The sequence below is a fragment of the Protobothrops mucrosquamatus genome, unplaced genomic scaffold, assembly GCF_001527695.2.
Source record: "Protobothrops mucrosquamatus isolate PMUCROS unplaced genomic scaffold, P.Mucros_1.0 scaffold78, whole genome shotgun sequence".
NCBI lineage: Eukaryota > Metazoa > Chordata > Lepidosauria > Squamata > Viperidae > Protobothrops > Protobothrops mucrosquamatus.
Genome location: NW_015386455.1, coordinates 1,646,537 through 1,669,256, shown reverse-complemented (window position 1 = coordinate 1,669,256; position 22,720 = coordinate 1,646,537). Strand labels below are relative to the sequence as shown.

Sequence of the window (22,720 nt, the reverse complement as noted above, 5' to 3'; positions counted from 1 at the left end):
TTGAACATAACTTGTTAGTTCTTAGCCATCTGCAAAAAAAAATCATTGAATAAAATATTATTAATAACCCAGAAGTACCAAATGGGCAAGGAAAACCCATCTCCAGTTTCTACATTAGAAGTCTATATTAAGAGTAGCCCAAAAAGGATTGGCAGAAAGCTTACAAAGTATAACATGCAGCTGGAAACAATACATTTTAAATTAAAAGTGATACCAATTGTTGAGCAAGTTCAAATTGACTAATAAAGATGAACAGAACAATCCAGACTAAGATAGATTCTGAAGCTAACTAGGTATATGTCCTTTCTCTTCTTGAAAGCCTTGTGGTACCCCACTGCTCACTTTCTCCATGTTGATGTAGTACCATTAAGGACTATTAATTGAGTATGGCATGTCAGTCAGTTACAAATCCTTCTGGTGATGTTGTCTATCCCACTTTTTTCCAGCTTACCAAGAAGTAGGTTGTGGTTTTCTTTGTTGAATGCCTTACTGAAGACTAAGTATACTATATCCATAGCATTTCGCTGGTCTACTAATTTAGCCACTTTGTCAAAGAATGAAATAAGATTGGTTTGGCATGATCTGTTTTTAACAAACCTGTGCTGGCTTCTAATTATAACTTTGTATCTAGATGTTCACAGAACTGTTTTTTATTATCCTTTCCAGTATCTTCCCAGGATTGATGTTAGGTTGATTGGTCATTATTATATTTTTTTTCAGCCACTTGCCATTGCTTTTTCCAGCACCTTTTAAAATTTCTCAATCTAGCATTCATAGATCTGGAACTATCTGTTGGTCTCTCATCCAAATATTATCTTTGCTTAATTTTTTTGAGATCAGTCATGGTTATTAGATTTTGCCACTTGCTGTGGCTTGGGCTAAGAAAAGGATACTCTTAAATGAGAATCAATACATCTTCATACCAAAAACTGTCAAATCTCAATTAAAGGATCTCAAAGGAATGAAAAGGATATGGAAAAAAGAAATTAAATATAGTAAAGAAAAAGAAAGAATACAGGTAATCCTCAACTTATTTTTGTAATTGAGCCCTGAACCAGAGTCATAAGTTGTTGTGGTCATTATATGTATCACCAAGAGACCAGACCCAATTTTACAACATGTTTTGGATGCTCATTAAGCAATTGCAGCAGTGGTTGTTGAGCTTCCGGTTTGCCACGCGGCTGCCATGGACGCTAGGAAGATGACTCTTGTCTTCCCCGTCCAGTTTTGTATCGCTGGGGGACCCTGAAAAGGGTTGAAAGTCACCCCGTAGAGGCGACCAGCTAGGAGGGGCTCTCGCTGGATCGTGGGAGAGTGGTAGCTCTCCTGGTAGCTCTCCTGCTGAAGCTGGCGATCCCTCCAAATCACCGGATGAAAGACCGGCCATAGAAATATGGCTTGTCACTAGGCTGCAGACAGCCGAAGCCACACTCACCATCTGGCAACTTCAAAGCAGTGTGGAAAGGATTGGGTGAGATCTACCTCTCTTAAATCCTAATTGCTTTTTTGTACCTATTCAAGCTGCTAAAGTACTTTCCCCCCTGTGGAGAGGGAAGGAGGAATTCAGCCCTCCCTCCAGAAACAGTGGCGATTGACTACTCAGGGGAGCTTAAAATGTTGAAAAAATACTGGGATCCTAATTGGAACGCTACTTCTTTAAAATTGATGGATTACAAGATTTGTAATTTTTTATTCTTTATTTTTCTCTGATTTTTATTCGCTATTTTTACTGAAGATATGGGTTTTTTCTTTTAAAATAGAAGAAAAAAACTGAAAANGCGACATCACTCAAACTCGCGACATCACGTGACATCGTGCAACGTATCGGAGCTTTTTTGCCATTGCCGGCAATGGGGTGGGCGCAGCTCTGGTATGATGAAACCGGCCCACAGGCCAGCAGTTTGACACCCCTGGCTTAGAAAATAGATAAGATATAAGCAACCTTGAAACATCAGCTGCAAGAAACTCAGCTCTGCTCTTCATTTAGTGGACCTTTTGACTACAAGCTTTCAATTTAATATACTACAATGGAAGAAGAATAGGAATGGACTTTTCCTACAGAGGAAGAACAGGAACAAACTCTTTGCATGTTAAAAGCGATTGTCCAAACTTTACTTACAATTGGTGAGGAAATAAGAAAAGGCAGGAAAAAACAAGAAAGCAGCCTGGATATGCAAACTCAGATTATGACTTCAACTAAAGAATCATCTATACAGAATTCTACAGAGAAAGTGGAACAATCAAATGCTATGATAGAAGATTCAACCACTCAACAAATACAGATAATGGAAGATACAGAAAAGAAATTGATAATAGAGAAAAAGGAAATGACTTTGTTATGAATCAGAAGGAACCTGAAGATCAAAAAGAAAAACAGATGAAAGAGAAGATAAACACTTTGGGACAACCACGTCGAGATGGAAAAACAAGGAGACGATCTATTAGATCAGCTAGTCCTCTTAAAAAAAAAGGCAATTGGATGGTCTTTTCAATATCAAACAATAGCCACAACAACACAAGGAGATCTGCTTGATGATTTAAAAGCAAAGACACGAAAGATGATTTGGCAAAGAAAGCAAGCTAGAATAAGACTGAAAAGGACTGGGGTTCTGATTTATACATGAGATTTAAAATAGAATATACCCAAATAGATAAAACATATATTCTGAATAAAAGATATTGTAACGATTTGAGATAAAGAAAACTTTGGTTATGTAGCATCAAGAAGTATTAATATTAAAATATGAATATTATATTGTTTTATTAATTCGTTAAGGCAGATGGTAAGAATCTATATATAAGGTGTGTATCTTAAACATTAGATTGCGTGAGGAATTGTGATAAAGGAATTGTGGTTAATTAAAAAACTGGAAAAATAAATATTAAGCATTAAATTTAAATATTAAGGGAAAACTAAAACAGGGAAAAGCTTATTAGGTCACTGATTGGCTAAAAGATTGAATGTTTAAAAACAATTTAAGATTTGAATTCAAGACATTATTATGAGTCAAGACAAAGAAAAATTTTGGTTAAGTAAAAGTTAGAAGTAAAATACTAATAATTAAATCTGTATATTGGTTTGTGCTATAAATACTAATAGGTTAAAAATTATTAGTCTCAAATATGAGATACGAGACATAAAGAGGAAAAAAAGGAGGAAATACTAAATGTGCAAATATAAGAAATCTTGGCTATTAAATTTGAGATTCTAAGATACTGGAGAATTACTAAATAAGAATATTGCTTAGTATTATTAATTGGTTGATGCAGACGGTGAGAATCATGTATAGATCAGAGGCGTATCTGAAACTTTAGACTGTGGAGGAACCGTGATAGAAATTGGGGTCATTTAAAATTTGGAAATGAAAAAGATTAAACGTTAAATTTAAAACATTAATAGAAAATTAAAATTAAGAAAAATTTATTAGGTCATTGGCTGTCTAAAAGATGAAATGTTAAATTAATTAAGATATATATAAACTGAAGATTATTGATGAATGCTAGAAAATTATTTTCTGTTTGATTGATAGAATAAGAGTTATGTTGGTTTGAATATGAGACAGTATACATTAAGGGGGAAAGAGAGGGAATTAGTTGTCGTAATACTTTGAGATTTGTATTGATGATATTTAAATGTAATGGAATTATTATACTCAGCTGCCACATTGCTTTTCAAATATGCAAATGTAATATTAGAAAATTAATTAAAAAAATTAAAAAAAGAAAAAGAAACAATGTGGTTGTTGAGCAAATCCATTTTACTTAATGGGTGCTTTTTATTAAAAACTGGAAATAAACATATTGACAAAAATAACAAAATGACAAAAATCACGGTGATGTGACCGTGGGACGTGGAAAACAGCCATCAAGGTGAGCCAATTGCCAAGGGCCCAAAATGTGATCATGTAACTGTTTGAGGATGGTACAGCCACTGTGATTTTGAAATTCCATTGTAAGCAGCTTTTGGATGTCCATTGTAATTTTGAACTGTTGCTAAGTAACTGTAAATTGAAGACTACCTGCGGAGATCAAATAACTTTAGTTGTTTACTAAGTTAAATAACTTTAGTTAATTATTTGGATTGCAATTCCCAGAAATATTTTACATCAGATTCAGGGAATGCGTACAGTTGCTATGTGGCTAGGAGAGGCCAAAAATTGGAGTAGTAATCAATAAAAACTGTGTTTTCCCCTTATTATTCCAACACATCGGCAATTCCAGCCTGTGCAATGGTTGTAATGCTAAATCAGCCTTCTCGAGAGACAGTTCCATCAGCAAAGTTAAAGAGTTTGGCAGCATAAATATGAAGCTACTGGCATATCTCGAAATGGTGAGGGTACCTGCCCTCTCTTTCCTCCCCAAAAAATCTGTATACCTGTAAAATAGTGAAGTGTAAAGTTAAATGTAAGGCGTTTTTTACATTCTGGATGTAAAAGTGACATATACTTTATTTAATGCATCCTTCACAATCCTAAACAAGTTAAAATATCCATCTGCTAGAAGAAAGAACAAAACTATTGAATCTGCCTATGTTGCTGATATCCAGGTGTGATAAACATGCTTGTGAGGAGATACATAGTAGATCAGGCATGTGCCAATTTGGACAAAAGCTGATTTCTCAGAAAATAAGTCAATCAAGCTGTGGTCATTTAAGTTCTGAATAATTATTCTTCTTTTTCTATTTTCTACCCACTGAAATCATTGGGCTGAGATAATCAAAACAAGAGGCACCCTGGAACAATTTCTAAAGACCAACAATTTATCAGTGATCAACTTTTTCTGGGCAAGCTTCTTAACCAAATAAAAATATTATCCCATGGTGTAAGAGCTCTCTGTCCACCCCTCAAATATTGCCAGAAAATCTCAGAGAAAAAAATAAGCCTAGAGAAGTCAGAACTGTTTGCAGAAGCTTTGGTGGTTTCAGCAAGCCAAAATTTCCATAAAGAGAAATGTTCCTGCTTTTTCCAGTTAGTGGTTTTATCCTCTAGTGCCGTGGTGGCGAACCTATGGCACGCATGCCACAGGTGGCATGCAGAGCCCTCTCAGTGGGCACGCGTGCCGTCGCCCCAGTCCTAGGCCTTCAGCTGGATTTTATAAAACCTTTTTGCTTTAGGCCTCCGCCGCCGTGTGCAAAAAAAAAAAAAAGTTCAATCAATCAATTTCAACTTCTTGTGGGGAAAAAAAAAGATCTCGCAAAGTTGAAATTGATTGATTGAACTTTTTAGTCCCATCCAGTCTGCCGTTACCACCGCAGCCACGCCTACCCAATGGGCCATGCCCACCCAGCACCCAACTATACATAAGTGGGTTTTGGGTTGCAGTTTGGGCACTCGGTCTCTAAAAGGTTCGCCATCACTGCTCTAGTGTCTGAATGGTGTCATGAACTTCCCTGTAATAGATTTGTTTATGCCATGCCTTCATGGTGTTGCCTTTGTGTCATCATCATCAGCACTTAGCTATTAAATTGATCCAATTTTAAAGTTCTATTTTAAACTACTTTTTCCAAATACAAGTTTTGCCCTGCCCATGCTTTTGCAGTAGAGAGCGTCCAGACTAGTCAGATGTATGTTTATCCAATTAAGCAGAGAAGAAAGCCTGGAGCATGATCTCTGGCTCCGCGTATATGCCCAAAGTTGGCTCATTGTCAGAGCTCACTTCTGTTCTGCGTGGATAAACCAACAAAGTTAGCATTTTCTACAATGGCTGCTGTAAAAAACAAATAATACCCTAAAATACATATGGAACAGGAAAAAAATGAGAGTATCAGAGTCAAAAATAAAACCTAGATTACAAGAATTATGCAAAACTAAGTTTACCTTTTTCATTAAAAAAAGAAAAGAAAATTTATTTTTGATTGTGAAAAGTTTTTATTGCAAAAAGTTGTAAGGTGTTTTTTTTATTTCTTGTTCAACCTTAACCCTAATGAAGCAATGAAATAATTACTTCAGACTGAGACACATGAGAAAAAATGCAATAAGAATGAATGGTAGGAGAAAAAAAAGAATTGAGACAAATAGAAAGGAAAAATAGAACCGAAAGTAATCCACATGATCAAGATTTAATTCCTACTGAAAAAAAGGATTGGAAGATTCCATTGAAGCAAAATATTTAAAGTTCCAGTGCAGTGAGTTATTTTTCACAAGTAGTGGAAAACTGGTAAAGTTTAAACAGTTTGACTTTGTATTAAATATATACTTGAATATATTAGTTACTGAGCCCCCTTAACTTTCTTGTGCCTTTGTTATTTTGATTTGTACTGGCACTGTTTTGCTATAGTTTTCCTTCTTTCTCCACGTTGGGAGGGAGAATTTGGGCCTTAGGCCTTTGCAATGTGAGGTCCTGCAGGGCTTGGGTCTCTCTATTCTCCTCTTTAACATTTACATACAACAGTTGGGTGAGATCATTTGACAGCATGGGGTGTGGTGTCATCAGTACACTGATGATACCAATTATACATCCCCACCCCTAGTAGGGCAGGTGAGGCTATTAGGAGGCTGCGAAGGTCCAGATCATGAGAAACCGACTTTGACTCAACCCTGGCAAAACAGAATGGTTTTGGGTTTGGGGCTTCCAGGGTCTGATGATTTGCCATGTCTGAGTCTGGATGGGGTGGCACTCCCTTAGACAGAGCTGACGCACAAGTTTGGAGTCTACCTAGATATACATTTATTCCTCTATGAAGAGGTGACAGCCATGGAGGGGGGGGGGCTTTGCACTGATCCATCTTGTGAACCAATTGTGTCCTTTCCTGGACTGGGAGACCTTGCTCAGAGTCACTCATGCATGGGTTACTTCCCATTTGGAATACTGCAATGCGTTTTACAGCAAGCTATTCTTGAAGACCACCTGGAAATTATAATTGGTCCAGCATGAATTGGTGCTTGCAGCATTGGGCACCCCTAGTTGGCCTACATTATATTCCTGTTGTGCAAGCTGCACTGGCTCCCAGTTTTCTCTCAGGTACAATTCAAGTTGCTAATTATTACTTTTGAAGCCCTACGTGGACGGGACCAGGTTACTTGGGAGGACTGCCTCTCCCTATAATGGGCTGTGGGAAACATGAGGAAGAGTTGCAACCAAGCCAACTATCAGGCTTACAAGACTGATGTCAGCCCTTCAAGATAAACCAGACTTGGAAACCAAAGTCATGAATACTAAAACTGCTTTTATTACAGGGTTACATTAACAGAATCTTGCAAGTATGAAAGTGCCTCCCACCTCCCTGCCTTTATTTACAACAAAACTAGGAAGGGTTAAGTCCTAGATATTTTCTCAAATTACTGCTTCGGACTCGGATTCCTCTTATTTGACTGTTGTCTTGGTTGCAGCTCTTTCTCCTATTCCTCAAGTTATTCTCACAGCCCATTACACTCCCAGGAGGTATCTGCCCACCCCACTAGATGGATAAGAAATAATATTTTTTCCCCAGCACATTTAATGCAAAACCAGCATTTCCTGAATCAAGTTCTTCCTGAAAATAGTGTCCACTATTAGATTGAAAAGACCTGTCTCTATCAGCAAGAGGAGAGTCATTCAAAACTTTCTAGATTTAAACATAAATTAGCTTATTTACTGAGAAATTCAAATGGTACTTCATTTAAATAATGTTTCTTTAAAGAAAGAAGGAAGATGCTTAAACAATGTCGATTTACTCATTGGGTGACAATAATCTCAGCTGGGTGGAGTCAGAAGTTTCCTGCTCTGCTTGTACTTGTGAGACAATACACTTCATGTCTGGTTTCCTGTGACCAGCCCAGTCTTTCCTCCCTACTATATCTAGAACTTACAGTGGATATAGAAAGTCTACATACCCCTGTTAAAATTCCAGGTTTTTGAGATGTAAAAAATAATCAGACTAAGTTAAATCATTTCAGATTTTTTCCCACCTTACTATGGTTTGTCGCATAGTCAGCTAGATGTTCAGACTGGATTTGGCATTTTTATCCACCTATCGAGTCCTTCCCAAGGACCTGGGATAGGTAGATTGGATGTTTGATGGTGTTACAGGTGTCGCAGAATGTAAGCTATTCCAAGGAAAGCTACCTTTTGCAATTGACTGATGGTGAATTTGTCAATGCCAATGGTATTCAAGTGGTGCTCCAGTTGTTTTGGGATTCCACCGAAGGCACCTATTGTTAGTGGCACCTTTGCTTTTTCCCCCTACAGTCGTGCTATTTCTTTTTGCAGGTCTTTGTACTTTGTTTTATTCTCCAGTTCCTTCTCTTCTATTCTTCTGTTTCCAGGTACTGCCATGTCCACTATCCAGGCTTTTTTTTCATAGACAATTGTTAACTCTGCCGTGTTAAGCAGCAGATGTCTGTTTGAATTCTATACTCCCAAAGCACTTTAGTTTCTTATTATTATTATTGAAGTCAGCCAAATGTTCAGACTGGATTTGGAATTTTTGTCCAACTATTAATTGCTTCCCCACTTTTATGATTTTTACAAATAATTCAAGGCAGCAAACATATCTACCACACCTTCCTCCTATTTCCCACACAACCACCCTGTGAGGTAGGTTGGGCTGAGAAAGAGTGTGACTGGCCCAAAGCCACCCAACTGGCCTTCATGGCTAAGATGGGGACTTGAACTTATGATCTTCTGCTTTCTAGCCTTGTGCCTTAAGCACTGGGCCAAACTGGCTCTCTTAATATAGCATATATAGTATGTGTTTAATATTTAATGTAACATAAGCTGCTCAATACAACTGAAAAACAAACTGAAACTGAAAAACAAACAAACTGAAAAACAACTGAAATCTTTGGGGGGGGGAATAATAAAAAAGTACAATATTGAAAGATGAAATTGTGAAAGGTGAAATTCCTCTTCATCAAACAGACAAATAAAGCTGCCACCACCATCCTCACTTTGGTGATGCACAGTGTTGTTTTTGAACCAAATATATTTTTTGGAATTATAGCCAAAAATTCAATCTTGGTTTCATCAGACCGTAACACATTTCCCACATGCTTTGTCAGACCTGATGTAGGTTTTTGCAAAATGTAGCTGGGCTTGGACGTTTTTCTTTGTACAAAAATGTTTCCATCTTGCCACCCTACCACATAGCCCAGACATATGAAGAATATGGAAGATTGTTGTCACGTGTAGTACACATCCAGTACTTGCCAGAAATTCCTGCAGCTCCTTTAATATTGCTGTGGGCCTGTTGGACTTGTTTTCTTCTAGTTCTTTCATCAATTTTGAAGGGACATCCACTTCTTGGTAGTATCACTGGTGTGCCGTATTTTCTCTTACTTGTTGATGACTGTCTTCACTCTGTTCCATAGTATATCCAATGCCTTGGAAAAAAATTTGTACCCTTCTCCAGACTGATAATTTCCAACAATGAGATAGATATCTTTGATGCTTTGTAAACTCTTTGCAGACCCTGGCCTTTGCTGTAAGAGGCAACTGAGTAAATCCAACTAGGACAGCTGAACCTTATATGAACTTGATCAGTCATTTTAGTTGATGGCAGCTGTGAAATGACTGTTTAATATCAGTTTGAATGTGATTGGTTAATGTTGAACAGTCGCATCCCTACTTATAAGAGGATATGATCACGTATATAGCCACATTCTAGTTTCTTACTGATATTCCTCCCCCCCCAAATATCAGTTAGTATTTGTAGCTCAGGGTTGAAATGAGGAGTCCTTAGTGCTCTCTGAGCTTGGTTGTTTTCTTGCAGGTATTTCATTACCCAAATTAGATAATGTCATCACCACTGAATGATGTTAACTACTGATAGTAATGAATGTAATGAAACATTTGCAACAAAGCAACCAAACTCAGAAAGCATCAAGGACCCCTTCATTTTAATAGGGTGTGTAGACTTTTTATATCCACTGTATGTCCAAATCCTACATACATACAAGGGAATCTCCTCCCTACAATTCAACTTTGTTATTAAGAAGGAATTCACTCCCTCCTTAATAACAAAAGTGTAGACTGAACAACCAGTACCAGATACCTAAGCGATTCTTAAGTTTCTGGTACTGTTTCTTCAGTCTAAACTACCTTCTATGGAAGTTACCCAACTCCCATAAAAATATTTTTTGTTGAAATCATTCTTTGTCACTGAGAGGCCAGCAATGGATTAAGACTTTGCCATGTTGACGAATCCTTGAGTTTCTCTGTGAGTTGATTTAGAAAAATATTCTTAAGAATTAAGGTTATTGAAAAAGCATATAGAGTTCTCGTTTATTTTAAAAGCTACTGACCACTTCTGAGTTTTTCTCTGAATATGGCTTTGTCAGCTGAAGGTAGTGGTGCTTGCGTCCTAGACGTTCATATTTATCTAAAGTTTAAAATGATTATCATGACAAACAAGCTGGGTTGCAAAAAGAGCCAATTATTCTCCATATACATAATCTATAAGCTTTGAATTCCTGTATATCCAGGAAAGAAATTTTCCCAGACCCACAAGTAGCTCTGAAAGATACAATAAATGCACAGCAACTAGTTCAACCTGTTCTACCTGGCAGGGTTGACAGTCCAGACGCCCAATGCCACCTTTCCTGCTTGATCTGCTATCTAAATCTTTCAGTATACTTTCAACACATCTATCTTCAAAGGCAAAAAAAAAATCACCTCTGCATCTTTTAAACATCTGGCCAGAAGTGCTATAGAGCAGATATTTACAGTACTCTTGCCAATCCTCAAATCCATCAGAAAACTGCATCAACATGAACTTCGTTATCTTCATTGTTAATCTCTATCCTGCAACTATTGTCTCCATCCTTAGTCATTGCAAGTTATGTTGGAGGGAAGTCAGATTTCCTTCCAACATAATAGGTGACAAAGCCTTAATAGATTTTACACATTTTGAGGCTGTCCTTAGTATAAAAGGAAAATGCTACCTTTCATCAAATATCTATAGGTAGAGAAAAGAGTTTTTTTTAAGATGACATTCAAATTATATAGACCAGTGTTTCTCAGCCTTGGCAGCTTTAAGATATGTGGACTTCAACTCCCAGAATTCCTCACAATTCAAAGCTGTCAAGGGTGAGAAACACTGGTATATATAAAGAATACACTCACATCAACAATATCTGATTATAATAAAATGAATTAAGGACTCTCTCACAATAAATTTGGGTCACTTAAAACCATCCACCTACATTTCTAAAAATATCTGCTCTATAAGCAATAAAATTATGTTTGGTTTGACACTTAATTTAAGCAATGAAGACACTTTTCTTATATTGCAAGCCTAATATGGGATAAGTTAAAACTAATTTGGGGTGAATAATATACAAAGGCATAATTAAGCTTCATTGAGCTCCATTTCATTTTTTTTGCACAAATAAAATGTTTGGAACAAGTGACAAACTTCAACATCCTATGTATGTCACAATTCTGATTGCACCATAGCATTTGAAATGGGAAGAATCTATTTTCTATTTGGCTGCCTCATTGCATAATTTGTGTAGAATGTTTTCATACATATAGAGATGGGTTCATTTGCTATTCTTCACCCCTAGTGTGCTTGGATATCTTGGCAATAACACAGGGATTTATTTTTTTTACTATAGTTCTACTTTATAATGTATCTGTAACAATGAGTTTATTAGTAGCTTGGCAGTGATAGAATGTGAACTCACAGATGACTCTCCCACTCTTCCTAGGGCACGCTAGATGATTACTCTTTGGAAAATCCTACTATTCTAGAGATTAGAATACTAATCTCAAGAAGTTAATAACTAAATTAATAACTAAAATATATTATATATTTAGTTTTTCAGAAAGTTCTCATGCAAAAGTATTTTATATAAATAACATAATTTTATTTTTATATAAAAATTCACAAACAGCACAATGAGGTTCACAATATTCCTAGTAATTCAAAAAAGAGGTTAAGCCTAACAAGTAAGCCTCTCAGAACACAGCAGAACTGGTTCCTGAGCAAACATTAACATGATTAGTATGTACTCTAAATAGCTTCTTTCAATGTCATGTATGTTTCCTAAGACGTCCTTTAAATAGTTTTACTCTTCAAAAACATTTTTAATCCAACTGCACTTCTTAGAATACAAGAAATAAGATATTGAAAAAATATGACAATGTTAAAATAAAAATGATTGCAATATTTTCATTTCACCTCAATATGTTTTAAAAGTTTGTTTCAAGTCATCCTCATTATTTTTAAGTATGCTTTCATTCTGAATATTGCTAGGATATGGGAAAAGTGTGTGCTCTGTATTGATTACTTTAAACAAGAGAGAGAGAAAATGGATTTCACTCATCTTATTCTTTTTCACCACACCCTCAATTTTTGCCAAACAATAGTCATGATTAATGTTAGTTACTCCAAAGGAGGAACTTCTTTATTTTTAATAACAGAATATAGGCCAAACTGACAGTAGTACAAATACTATTGCTAATCTTGAATATAAAACAACTTCTTTGCTCCATTATATCCTAGTAATTAAGAGTTAAAAGTCTTGCTGTCTATAGTACATACATATATTTATACACTGGCATATTAACTCTTATTCCTCAGTTATCCATATGAATATACAGTTTTCTTTGGTTAGTTATACAAATGCATTCACCTATTTAATATCATTATCCAAGTTATAATACTACTATGAAAAGCATGGTTTCTATAGAAACATAGATAAGTATTTAAAGTACATGCATTTGCGCATGGATATAATTTATACATGGGTAATTTCATAAAGAAATCATTTTTACAAATTTTAAGAATAAAAGCAATACATGCAAGTTACAGGAACACTGCAAAAAACACATTAAGTGATAGATATCCAGCAGCTTTAAAACATGCAAACATAAGAAAAGCCTTGCTATTTAACAATGAATGTTTAAAAATAAGCTAAAGTTCTACCTTTATTTTTGTTTTAAAGCCCTGGCCACTTTAACTATTTGTATCCCCAAGTCATTTTGATTGGCAAGGCAAGGCAACACACAAAGCTTGTCCTGCATTTATTTTGCCTTTCACCTTCTGCAAGCTATCCAACTAGAGAACTAACACAAAACGAAGTCATTAGCAAAAAGTGTGCACGTGCAAGCCGAAGCCCTTTGGACCAAAAGCAGCCGGAGGCCCCGAGGACTAACGGCAGGAGCACCGGGATGCCTTTGGCTCCTAGCTTGACAGATGCAGCGGAAGGGGCCGACTGGTTGCGCTTAATGGCGACTCCCAATGGCCTGGCGCTCTCGCACTCCCGAGTCCCGGGAACAAGTCCCGCCCAAGACTCTTTACAGTGGGCTCGCAAAGCACCGCCGCAGCTGGTAAGACTCTCTGCCCTTGCCCAGGGCTCCGAACGCTTCCCCACATCCTCTCTCAGCCCGCCGGCCACCCCTCCCTCTCTGATGCCTCTTGCCTGAACCCGCATCCTCAACCAGCGTGCCCGCCGCAGCGCTTCAGAGCCCAACCCGCCTTCTCCCCGATGTTTCCACCGCACTTCCCACAAACGCAACGAGCAAAGGGCCCGCCTATCTCCTCCTCCCCGTCCCCCCCACGCAAAGGGATTCAAGGCAGCATTCCCCGATAACTCCCGACCTCGATCGTCTCCCCGACTGCGGGTCGGCCTGGCGCAGCCATCTGGCAGATTTTGGCGATAGGCCTGGAGCAAAAGCACCTGCGCCTACCTGTTGCGCCGCTTGTCAGCACCTTCCTCTTCCGAGAGAGCTGGTGGACTGCCTCCTTCCTCTGGCTTGCGCTTGCACTTCCTCCTTCTCCTCCTCCTCCTCCTCCTCCTGGGGCTGTGCTGCTGCGGCTGTTACCGCCGTTGCGTCAAAACCGGAACATGGCGTCAGGGCCAGCTGCTATACACATAAGCGGGAACAAGCGGGAGTAGGACTTCCCTGCGCGCCTGGGCTAGGCACCCGCGCGCAGTTTCGGAGAGCCAGCAGATCACCAATGGAATGGCTCTTCCCGAATTTTCTTGAATCGATTGCTGAAAGGATAATATGCCTTGCAACGCAGTCAGCTGTTTGTTTTTTTGGGTTATCGGTTTAGTTTGCCCTAAGTGGGCAAAAATGGCCGAAAGTGCACGTTCTCTGTGTGCGCCAAAACAGTGTGTGAGGTACCACTGTTCTCCTTTCTGTGGGTGGCAAACGGAGGTTTAGCCCCTCTGCTGGCCAATCGCGATTATGTAGCGAAACTCTCCCGTCGTTCCGCTCAACTGGAAGCCCAGTAGAGACTAATCGAAACATTAATCATTTAATCTTTAATCTTTCGAGCTCGAAAGAAATGAAGAGGTGATGGTGCTTTTTTGTTCGCTGCTATACTTTCCCAACACTGAGTTGTTAGTGCCCGTGGATTTTGCCTCGCAGCCTCGAGTGCTCCTTAATTGCCCCGGAAGAACCGAAGAAAATTTATCCCTCTGCACTATAGCAGTGATGGCAAACCTTTTAGAGACTGAGTGCCCAAACTGCAACCCAAAACCCACTCATGTATTGTTGGGTGCCGGGTGGGCGTGGCCCATTGGGTGGGTGTGGCTGCAGTGATAATGGCAGACTGGGTGGGACTAAAAAGTTCAATCCATTCCAACTTTGCAAGATATTTTTTTCCCGCGAGAAGTTGAAATTGATGGATCGATTGAACTTTTTTTTTGCACATGGCGGAGGCCTAAAGCGAAAAGGTTTTATAAAACCCAGCTGAAGGCCTAGGACTGGGGCGACGGCGTGCGTGCCCACAGAGAGGGCTCTGCGTGCTACCTGTGGCACGCATGCCATAGGTTTGCCACCACGGCACTATAGTCTCCCTGCCTATCATTGCCAACTAGACATTTAAATTTAGTGGCAAAAATGTTTCCAACAAAGCTTTTCCTTTCCTTGGGATTGCTTTTGGATTGCCAAGATTAAATTTCAGAAATTCGGAGGAGAGAGGTAAAAATATGTTTAGCTCTCTAGAGTGTAAAAAGCAGTAAGTTTTAAAAGTAGAATTGCTGCAATGATGAAAACATTGTTAAGGGGAAAGCTGTGTTAATCTACAACTTATCTTATGCCATTTAATAAAGTTGTTAGAAAAGATGCTACAGATTCCCTTTTTTCCCCAATGGTCCAAATGTCAGAAGGGCAAGTTCAGCATGCAAAATTTGAGCATTATTTAACAGAGTTGCATCCTTGTCTGATTTATCATGATCAAATAAATAGACTGTTTGATCAATTAAGTGCCACACATCCTACAGCACAGCCATTTGTCAACAAGCCCCTCCCTCATACAAGTATGTGTTAAATAGCAACAAAAATAGTCAAAAAACAAAGCCAAAATGAAGAGCAATAATCTCATAACCACTTCTTTCAGAACACTGGAATGCCTCTATTTGACAAGGCCTCTGGACCTAATGACTGCACCTACCTTAAGGTATTAGCTAAGGCAAGCAAAACCTGAGCAAGAATGCAGTACTGTTGTTGCATCTGATACAGTGACTTGAAAACCAACAGATTCTGCATTACAGTCTAAAGAATGTTTAAGAGGAAACTGGAGGAAGGGCTGCAAAGGTACCAAATCTGATAAGATTATCATACAACATACAAGTTATTTGCAGAACTCACTAGTTAACCCATCTTAGCCTACTGCTGCAATAGGCTACATTGTGTGAATGCAGTTTATATACTTAATGTTCCAAATTCTGCAAATGCAGAAAACTGATTAGCTGAATATCCTTAACATGTCATGTGAACACAAGCATTCACTATTTAGTGATTGAGCTATACTCGCATAAGGTAAAGTCGTCTTTGAGTCAAGCTCAATTCCTGATGATTTCAAAGCCTTATTCAAGGCAAATGGAAGAACTACTGCTTCTGGATTATTATTATTTTTATTTCTCAACGTAATCAATAGCCCTGAATTCTGTTTCCCATCCCAGTAGTACCATACTGCTTTCAAAACATTTTTTTTTACTGAAAACAGTTGAAATCAAAAGCCAATCTCACAACAGTCAATATTTTCTGAAATTAACATGACAGCATTACTTTATTTGATGCCATGCTTCAAATTAGCAGCATGTTATTTATGATATAAATAATGCTTAATTTTATTTCTGAATAGAAATGTTATAGTGCATATTGCAATCTTGGTCAGTAAGAATTTGTTTTTATCCAATTAAATATCATTACAATTCTTTTTATATAATACATAAACATGAATAAAATTGGATTTCTCAGTGTGGTTTCTGACAATACTATACTACGATTGAACGTTTATTATAATGGATGTTTTACATCCTAAAAGTATATGACATTGTTGAGTAACATAAGTTGGAAAATATGACAGCATTTTTGTTTCAAATAGCTAAATACTAGTATTGCGTTCCAGTTACTACAATAGTTAACTATTCTTCTTGGGATCTTTATCTTTCTTTACCAATGGATAGGGATAATACATCAACATTATCATTTTATTTTTACTGCTACTAAACCAACATTGCCAGCATAAGGTATTAAACACAGGTACAGTAGAAAATGAATTGGGTAATAATACAATCAATGCTTTTATTGAAAATATGTTATACTACTTTGATTTCCTGTTACTCAGCAGGCCCTACAAGTCCCCAGTCAATCTTATTTATCTTTTTATTTGCCTTATCAAATACAAAGAGAACTTCTGGAATGGACAGGAACAACCCTTGGCCACTACCTTTAATTCTGTAGCCCTCTGGCAACAAATTAAGGGATTATTTTTGAAATGTGCTGGTTTATACATGAAAAAACTCTTTAGCTGCCTCCCATTGCAAAAAAAAAAGTTAAAGCTTTGGGGACCAATCCCTTTTAAAGATGTCACCAAAGTGTTTCTTGTGGCCTTCATATTTTCCCCAATTATCAAAAGGTTAGCTGCTCGTTTAGGATGTTTTATATATGTAGAGATTGCTGAACACAAAAAAATAAGTATGAATACCTTTCATCTACATGCTTTTTCAAGAGTCACTGTTAACGATAAAACCTAAAATTCCTCGAACAATGGTCTTTCTAGGTAATAGCCACCTAGCTTTTATTCAGCTCTTCATTCACTTCTTTCTGAATTTCCTTTTCAATTTTTGATGTATCATACTCTATCATCATATCAAATTGTCTCCAAGGCATTTCCCATTTTTTAATTCTTTCTTTGTCTTTTTCTGTAAGATATTCGTCAAAGTTGATGCCCTGGATATTGTATTTTGGATGTTCCCAGCGTTTTGACCACGGTTTAGGCTTCATTTTGACCTTCATCTAATATAATTCAAAGTAAAATGTGTTAGTTTGTGAATATCGTATTTCAGCAAAATATTTCCAAAAATTGTATTTTGTACTCATAGACATTGCTCATTCATACATAGTGATTTTTAGCAATGCTGAGAAATCAGATGTATCCCAATGATTCTTAGAATGGGTGAACTTGTGCCAGCCATTATCTGTTGATTGAAACTCTCAGGGATTATTATACTTCTTAGATGAAATAACAACAACAGCAACAATAATAGGTGGGCTGTAGTTCATACAGGAACCTTATTGGTCAAATACAATGCTGTGCTGGAACCTAAAATCATTTGGAAACCTTTGGAACTTGGCACAGTTTGTAGAAACCTCTTCATGCTCATAATAAGAAATTGTTTTCCCTTGTTAACTCAAAAGCAATTATTCATATAGGGGAGAATGCTGACAATAATAAAAACAGGGTAGTTACCCTACAGAATAGTCCTTGACTTAACATTGGTTGCTTAGCAACTGTTCAAAGTTGTGATGGATCTCTCTGGGGATACTTACAACCAGTTCTGAAGTTCTGACGGCTAGACACGTGTCTGCAGGTTGGGTGCTTGGCAACTGGCCCGCATTTATGGTCCTTTGTAGCATCCCACAGTCTTGTGACCTCACTTTACAACAGTTTTGCCAAAAACTAGCGTTTACTTCTGGTTATCAGCAAAACTGGCCCATAGGGAACCATTGGTTCGCTTGTCAACTGCAGCTTTGCTGGAAGATCTTCACAAAAAAAAGTCATAAAAAAACACGGGTGACCTGATTTATGACCATCATGACTGTGAGGGGCAGGTTCCATTACAGTCATAAATCAAGGACTACCTGTAATCTGACTCGAAACCTCTACTGGAGAACATTTTCCAAGCAAGCAGAATTCTGTGCAACAGCTTTACAATGCAAAATTATTTTCAAGCACAACAAATTGTTAGCTGCATGCACCAGTTACCCATTTATATTACCTTATTGACAGGAACATCATCATAAAGTATGTAAGACACTGGCTTCATGTTTACATCAACAGTGCTGAACTCTGGCAGAGCATCTCGTAAATACATCAAGTTATCATCTGGCCTCTTCTCCAACTTCAAAACCTTGATCTCGTGGATTAGGGGATTATATAATTCATAGCAGATTTCAACACCTTAAAATGAACATTATTTCTTTAATCGATATAGCAAATGCTTACCACACTTAGCTAACAAATAATGCTCCAGGTTTTAAAACTATGAAACCTGAGTTTTTCTTGTGTGATACGGTCAATTCTTTGTAATTTTTAACCTTGCTGTTTGAAGCTGATACTGTTCTCTTTTCTGAATGTCCTGACTACATCCTTAAAAGGCATAACAAACTCTGTGTACTCACCTTGTCCATTTATTACATTTCGAAGTATAAATGTTGCACCAAGTCCCTTTCCTGATCGCTGAATACAAATTCCTACAAAAATGTTGCATTTTCCATTGGAGTAGGGATCCATTGCAGAAACAGCAAGTATACTTCCTGGCAGAAAAGAAAATAATTCAACATTCAGAAAAACTACGTCAGACCCATGGATTAATATAGAGTAAATATAACATCTTAAAATAAAAGTAAAAGTAAACAATTTTCTGATATAATTTTGTTGCATGTTAGAACAAAACATTTTGGAAATCACATGGACAGCATGGGCAAATACTGCATATGTGACTAGGGTTTTTGCACATGAACTAATGAGAAACTTTGATACTTTCAGAATTAAATGAGAACCCAGGCTCACCAGTCAAGCAGTTGATCAAATTTAGTTTTTAAGAAGAGACTGGACAGCCATTTGTCCGAAATGGTGTAGGGTTTCCTGCTTGACCTCCAAGGTCCCTTCCAACTTTTTATTATTATTATTATTATTATTATTATTATTATTATTATTATTATTATTAGACAAATCCCATGCCCACTCTAATGTGCTCAAAATGTTTCAGATCTAGAAGGGCCCAAGTCACATCTAACATTTGGGATTTGCCACTGTGGTTATAAGAAATATACACCATAACTAAGTCTTCATGTATAAACATTTCTCCTTACCTAAAATATTTGTATCCTACAAGAGAAGTTCATTAGGTTAGCTATTTCTGCTAGTATACTATTTATAAGTAACAATTCAAAAAATAGCATCTTTTTAATATCACAGTCATTAAGTTCAAATTATATTTTTCATAATAAAAAATAACCCACTTTCTAATGATTTGTTTTTTCAATTTATATGGCTCCAATTCACCAAGTACATCTTTGTCTCTTATGTGTTCATTTATGAAAAAAATATTTTAAAACTATTTTAAAATTTAGTCACATATTTTGTTAACTTCCCTTAAAATATTAAAGTATTTAACTCTAACATTTAGAATGGAACTTCTGTCTAAACTGACTACTGTATTTGGTCATTTACTTACGTATGGACAACAGTTACATTAATTTGTAGGCAAAATGGAACATTCTGTTTATACTGAATAAATATCCTCATAAAGGAATTATTTGGGAACAGATACTTTGGACCTCACAAACATCTGTTATTCATTAATAAAACTCAACTTTTTTCAAGCTTCCAAATAGTCTTGGAAAAAAAATGTCACAGCTCTAAGGTACATACTCATTAAAGTTAATCCAAACCTTATGCAGAATTCTCAAAAAAGTCAGGCAACTTGAACAAATAGTAGAGTTCACTATGTTCACATGATGTTCAAATCATTTCAGTTCTGGATCATTTCAACATATAGAGTCCTACTAAATTAAACATTATATATAAAAACATGTTTTTTTACATTACAGTGCAATTATTTATGATGTAAGTAATGCCACATTATGAAGTTAACATTCCTAATATAGTACTGACCGACATAAAATTCTGGAATATTGATTACTTTTCTTCTTTTTATCATATATTGTCTTTCAAGGAAGAATTTTAAAGGATTTGTTCTCTGCCGTGGAGGGATGAATTCAGGACTCAGGAACCTATCAGACATATAAATAACTTCAAAATAAAAGAAAATCTGACTTGTTATTCAACATTTAAAGATCAAATATAACTAGGTAGATGTTATTTACCGTGTTTTTGTTGCTTGTTGTTTTAATTCATCAATAATGATTGGCTTGGAAGGTGGTTTAAATTGTTCTGATTCTCCATCTTTACTGTTGAATCGTCCAGCTGATAATGAAAGGCACTCTTTGGAAGAATAATATTTACATTAATTAACTGCTACATTTTTAACAACATCTACATATCTTTACTAGTCTTGTGTACTATACAACCAAACATCCTTGTATTGCAACTCTATAAAAAATTACAAAGATACTCAAGAAATGTATCAGATGCATATTGGCTTCTAATTGTGATCCACCTTAGATATGAATACATGTAAAGAGTACAGCTGGATTGTTGAAAATGCAAGTCATACAATAGAAAAACAAAGTCTTCTGATATTACGTTTATCATAGCATACGTTTTTGCGTACTAGGATTCATTCCATTAAACGCTTTAAGTGCTAATCGCAGTTGACAAATGCAACATTAAAAAAAAAGATAGGCTTGATTCACACAAAAGGTGCAAAAAAGTATAAAATACAAATATTACATATCGAAAAAAACGTAAGATCAGAGTTCTAAGGAAAAAGCTGAAGGAGCCTGAGATTCTCGCAATCGTCCGCTACGAAGTAATTTACACTTCGGGATATACAAAAACAACAGAAATGGAAATCCCACTATTTCCATGCGAAGAACAACAAAATGCACAAGGAGAACAGTCAACAGTTTCACACTCAGCAACGGGCTTTCTTTTTAGGAATATGTCTCCTCGGAAGGTAAAACACATTCAGAACGAAAACGCTCTGCCGAGCACTTACTGCAGCGAGCAACAAGCGGCGACCAAAACTTCCTTGTGAGAGCCGCCATGACAGTTTAGGACGATTCCGTACAAAGAGAAAAGAGCGCATGCACCTGAGACGCAATTAACGCTACGGCAGCCTCAGACAGACAAAATTAGTTCTCGCAATGAAAATGAAAGTTCTCTATAATCGGGGGAATGCATCCTTTGGATTTCTGACTTCAGTTGAACTTTTCGTCCTGTTTTGCACCGGCTGAAAGTGAGAATTGTCGAAATTAGGGACGGTTTTTTGCGTCAAACTGCCCCTCTCCCCATATATTAATGTTAAAGATAAGATTTTTAAATTCTCATCCAGTTTTCCTGGTGATGTGAAGCCTTGTTTTGATTTATATTAAATATACACAACAATCACTAGTAAAGAAAAATCTGTTTCCACTCTCTGGCAAATCTGAGCCTTATTGTCAAATTCCAAGTCTTCCTTTTATTCTGTCTTGCCCAGGGTTTACAGCTACAGACCAAGAAATGTATATAATATTATATGCCTGGTATACCAAATTACTTTAATATATATTAAGAAGCATTAAGTGTGTACTCAGTTTCATAAATGACATCGGGCAATTATAATGCACAAATGTAACATATCTCTGCAACTCTTTAAAGCAATATAGTCTTTTTCTTTCCCTGGAATAACAGCGCAAGCAGTTATATGATCTTTGGAAAAGTTGCAGCTGTTTCAAAAATTACTGATTGGGGCTATTTTTGTGTTTCTAAATATCCTGAAACACCCTTTTCATAATGCTTTTCCAAAATGCTGTACAACTGAACTGAAAATATGACTTACCCTTGAAAAACTTCTGCAAGATTTAGTTGATGCAAAAAGTTGATGCATCTAACCTGATTGGATTCTGCCTGTTCTGAAATTTCTATATCAGATGACAATTCTTCACATTTTAGAACATTTCATATTTAGCGTTTGTAATTGTGTAATGATATGCTATTACAATATTACTATATGTTTATGATTTTATCTTGTTTCTATTGTTAATGGTGCTTTTAATTAATTTAGTCTGTGTTTATTTTTTTATCGGTAGACTGGCAAAGTTATCAGATCTGGGTTGTAAAAAGAGGTATGACCACTAGATGGCAGCAAAGAAATATTAATACTTTAAATCTTGGTGGCAACCTGTCAGCATCTGGATTTTAGTTCAGTGGAAAGGTAGCATACACACTTGTTAAAAATTAGGTTAATCTGAGGCAGAACGAATGACAAATAGTTCCTGTATGAATTTACTGAGGATCATTTATTAATCAAATAATATGCAAATTTATAAACAACAGGTAACTGTGGCATATAGGGATTATTAGTATTGCATATATTTCAGATTTCTGACCATCTTTATTCTTAGCTAAATATGGATGAACATTTAAGCAAAATCCAATATTGCTATAATATTTGGTTGTGGCTGCTGTAAGTAATTGGAGAATAATATAAATAGTAAATACTATTCATTTCACTGATAACCTATTGTTTCTCCAAGTTTGTGTTATTCCATAATCACCTCAACATAGAGAGAAAAGAAGTTTCTAGAGTCAACACTGAAAGGATTAAACCATCCTAATTTCCAAAGACCCCTAGAATTACTGTTTTGAATTACATTCAATTCTCAGTTACAA

The 22,720-nt window shown here is 36.7% G+C and overlaps 2 protein-coding genes across 2 annotated transcripts in view; both read right to left on the bottom strand.

The window, feature by feature from the left end:
- ITSN2 (intersectin 2) overlaps positions 1–13,700 on the bottom strand; it is a gene marked incomplete in the record, with an annotated part of 76,320 nt that extends 62,620 nt beyond the window's left edge. The window contains 2 exon segments of the mRNA XM_015812315.1: positions 1–29; positions 13,612–13,700. Coding sequence (XP_015667801.1) covers positions 1–8 — 8 coding nt within the window.
- A 2,435-nt stretch (positions 13,701–16,135) lies between these two features.
- On the bottom strand, positions 16,136–21,135 carry MRPL19 (mitochondrial ribosomal protein L19). The gene is made up of 6 exons (XM_015812314.1): positions 21,066–21,135; positions 20,272–20,389; positions 20,060–20,178; positions 18,562–18,696; positions 18,159–18,340; positions 16,136–17,175 (listed from the first exon to the last, which is right to left on the bottom strand). Exons 1-6 carry the CDS (start codon positions 21,112–21,114, stop codon positions 16,951–16,953), a joined length of 828 nt encoding a protein of 275 aa, XP_015667800.1. The 5' UTR covers positions 21,115–21,135; the 3' UTR covers positions 16,136–16,950.
- Positions 21,136–22,720: the final 1,585 nt, after the last annotated feature.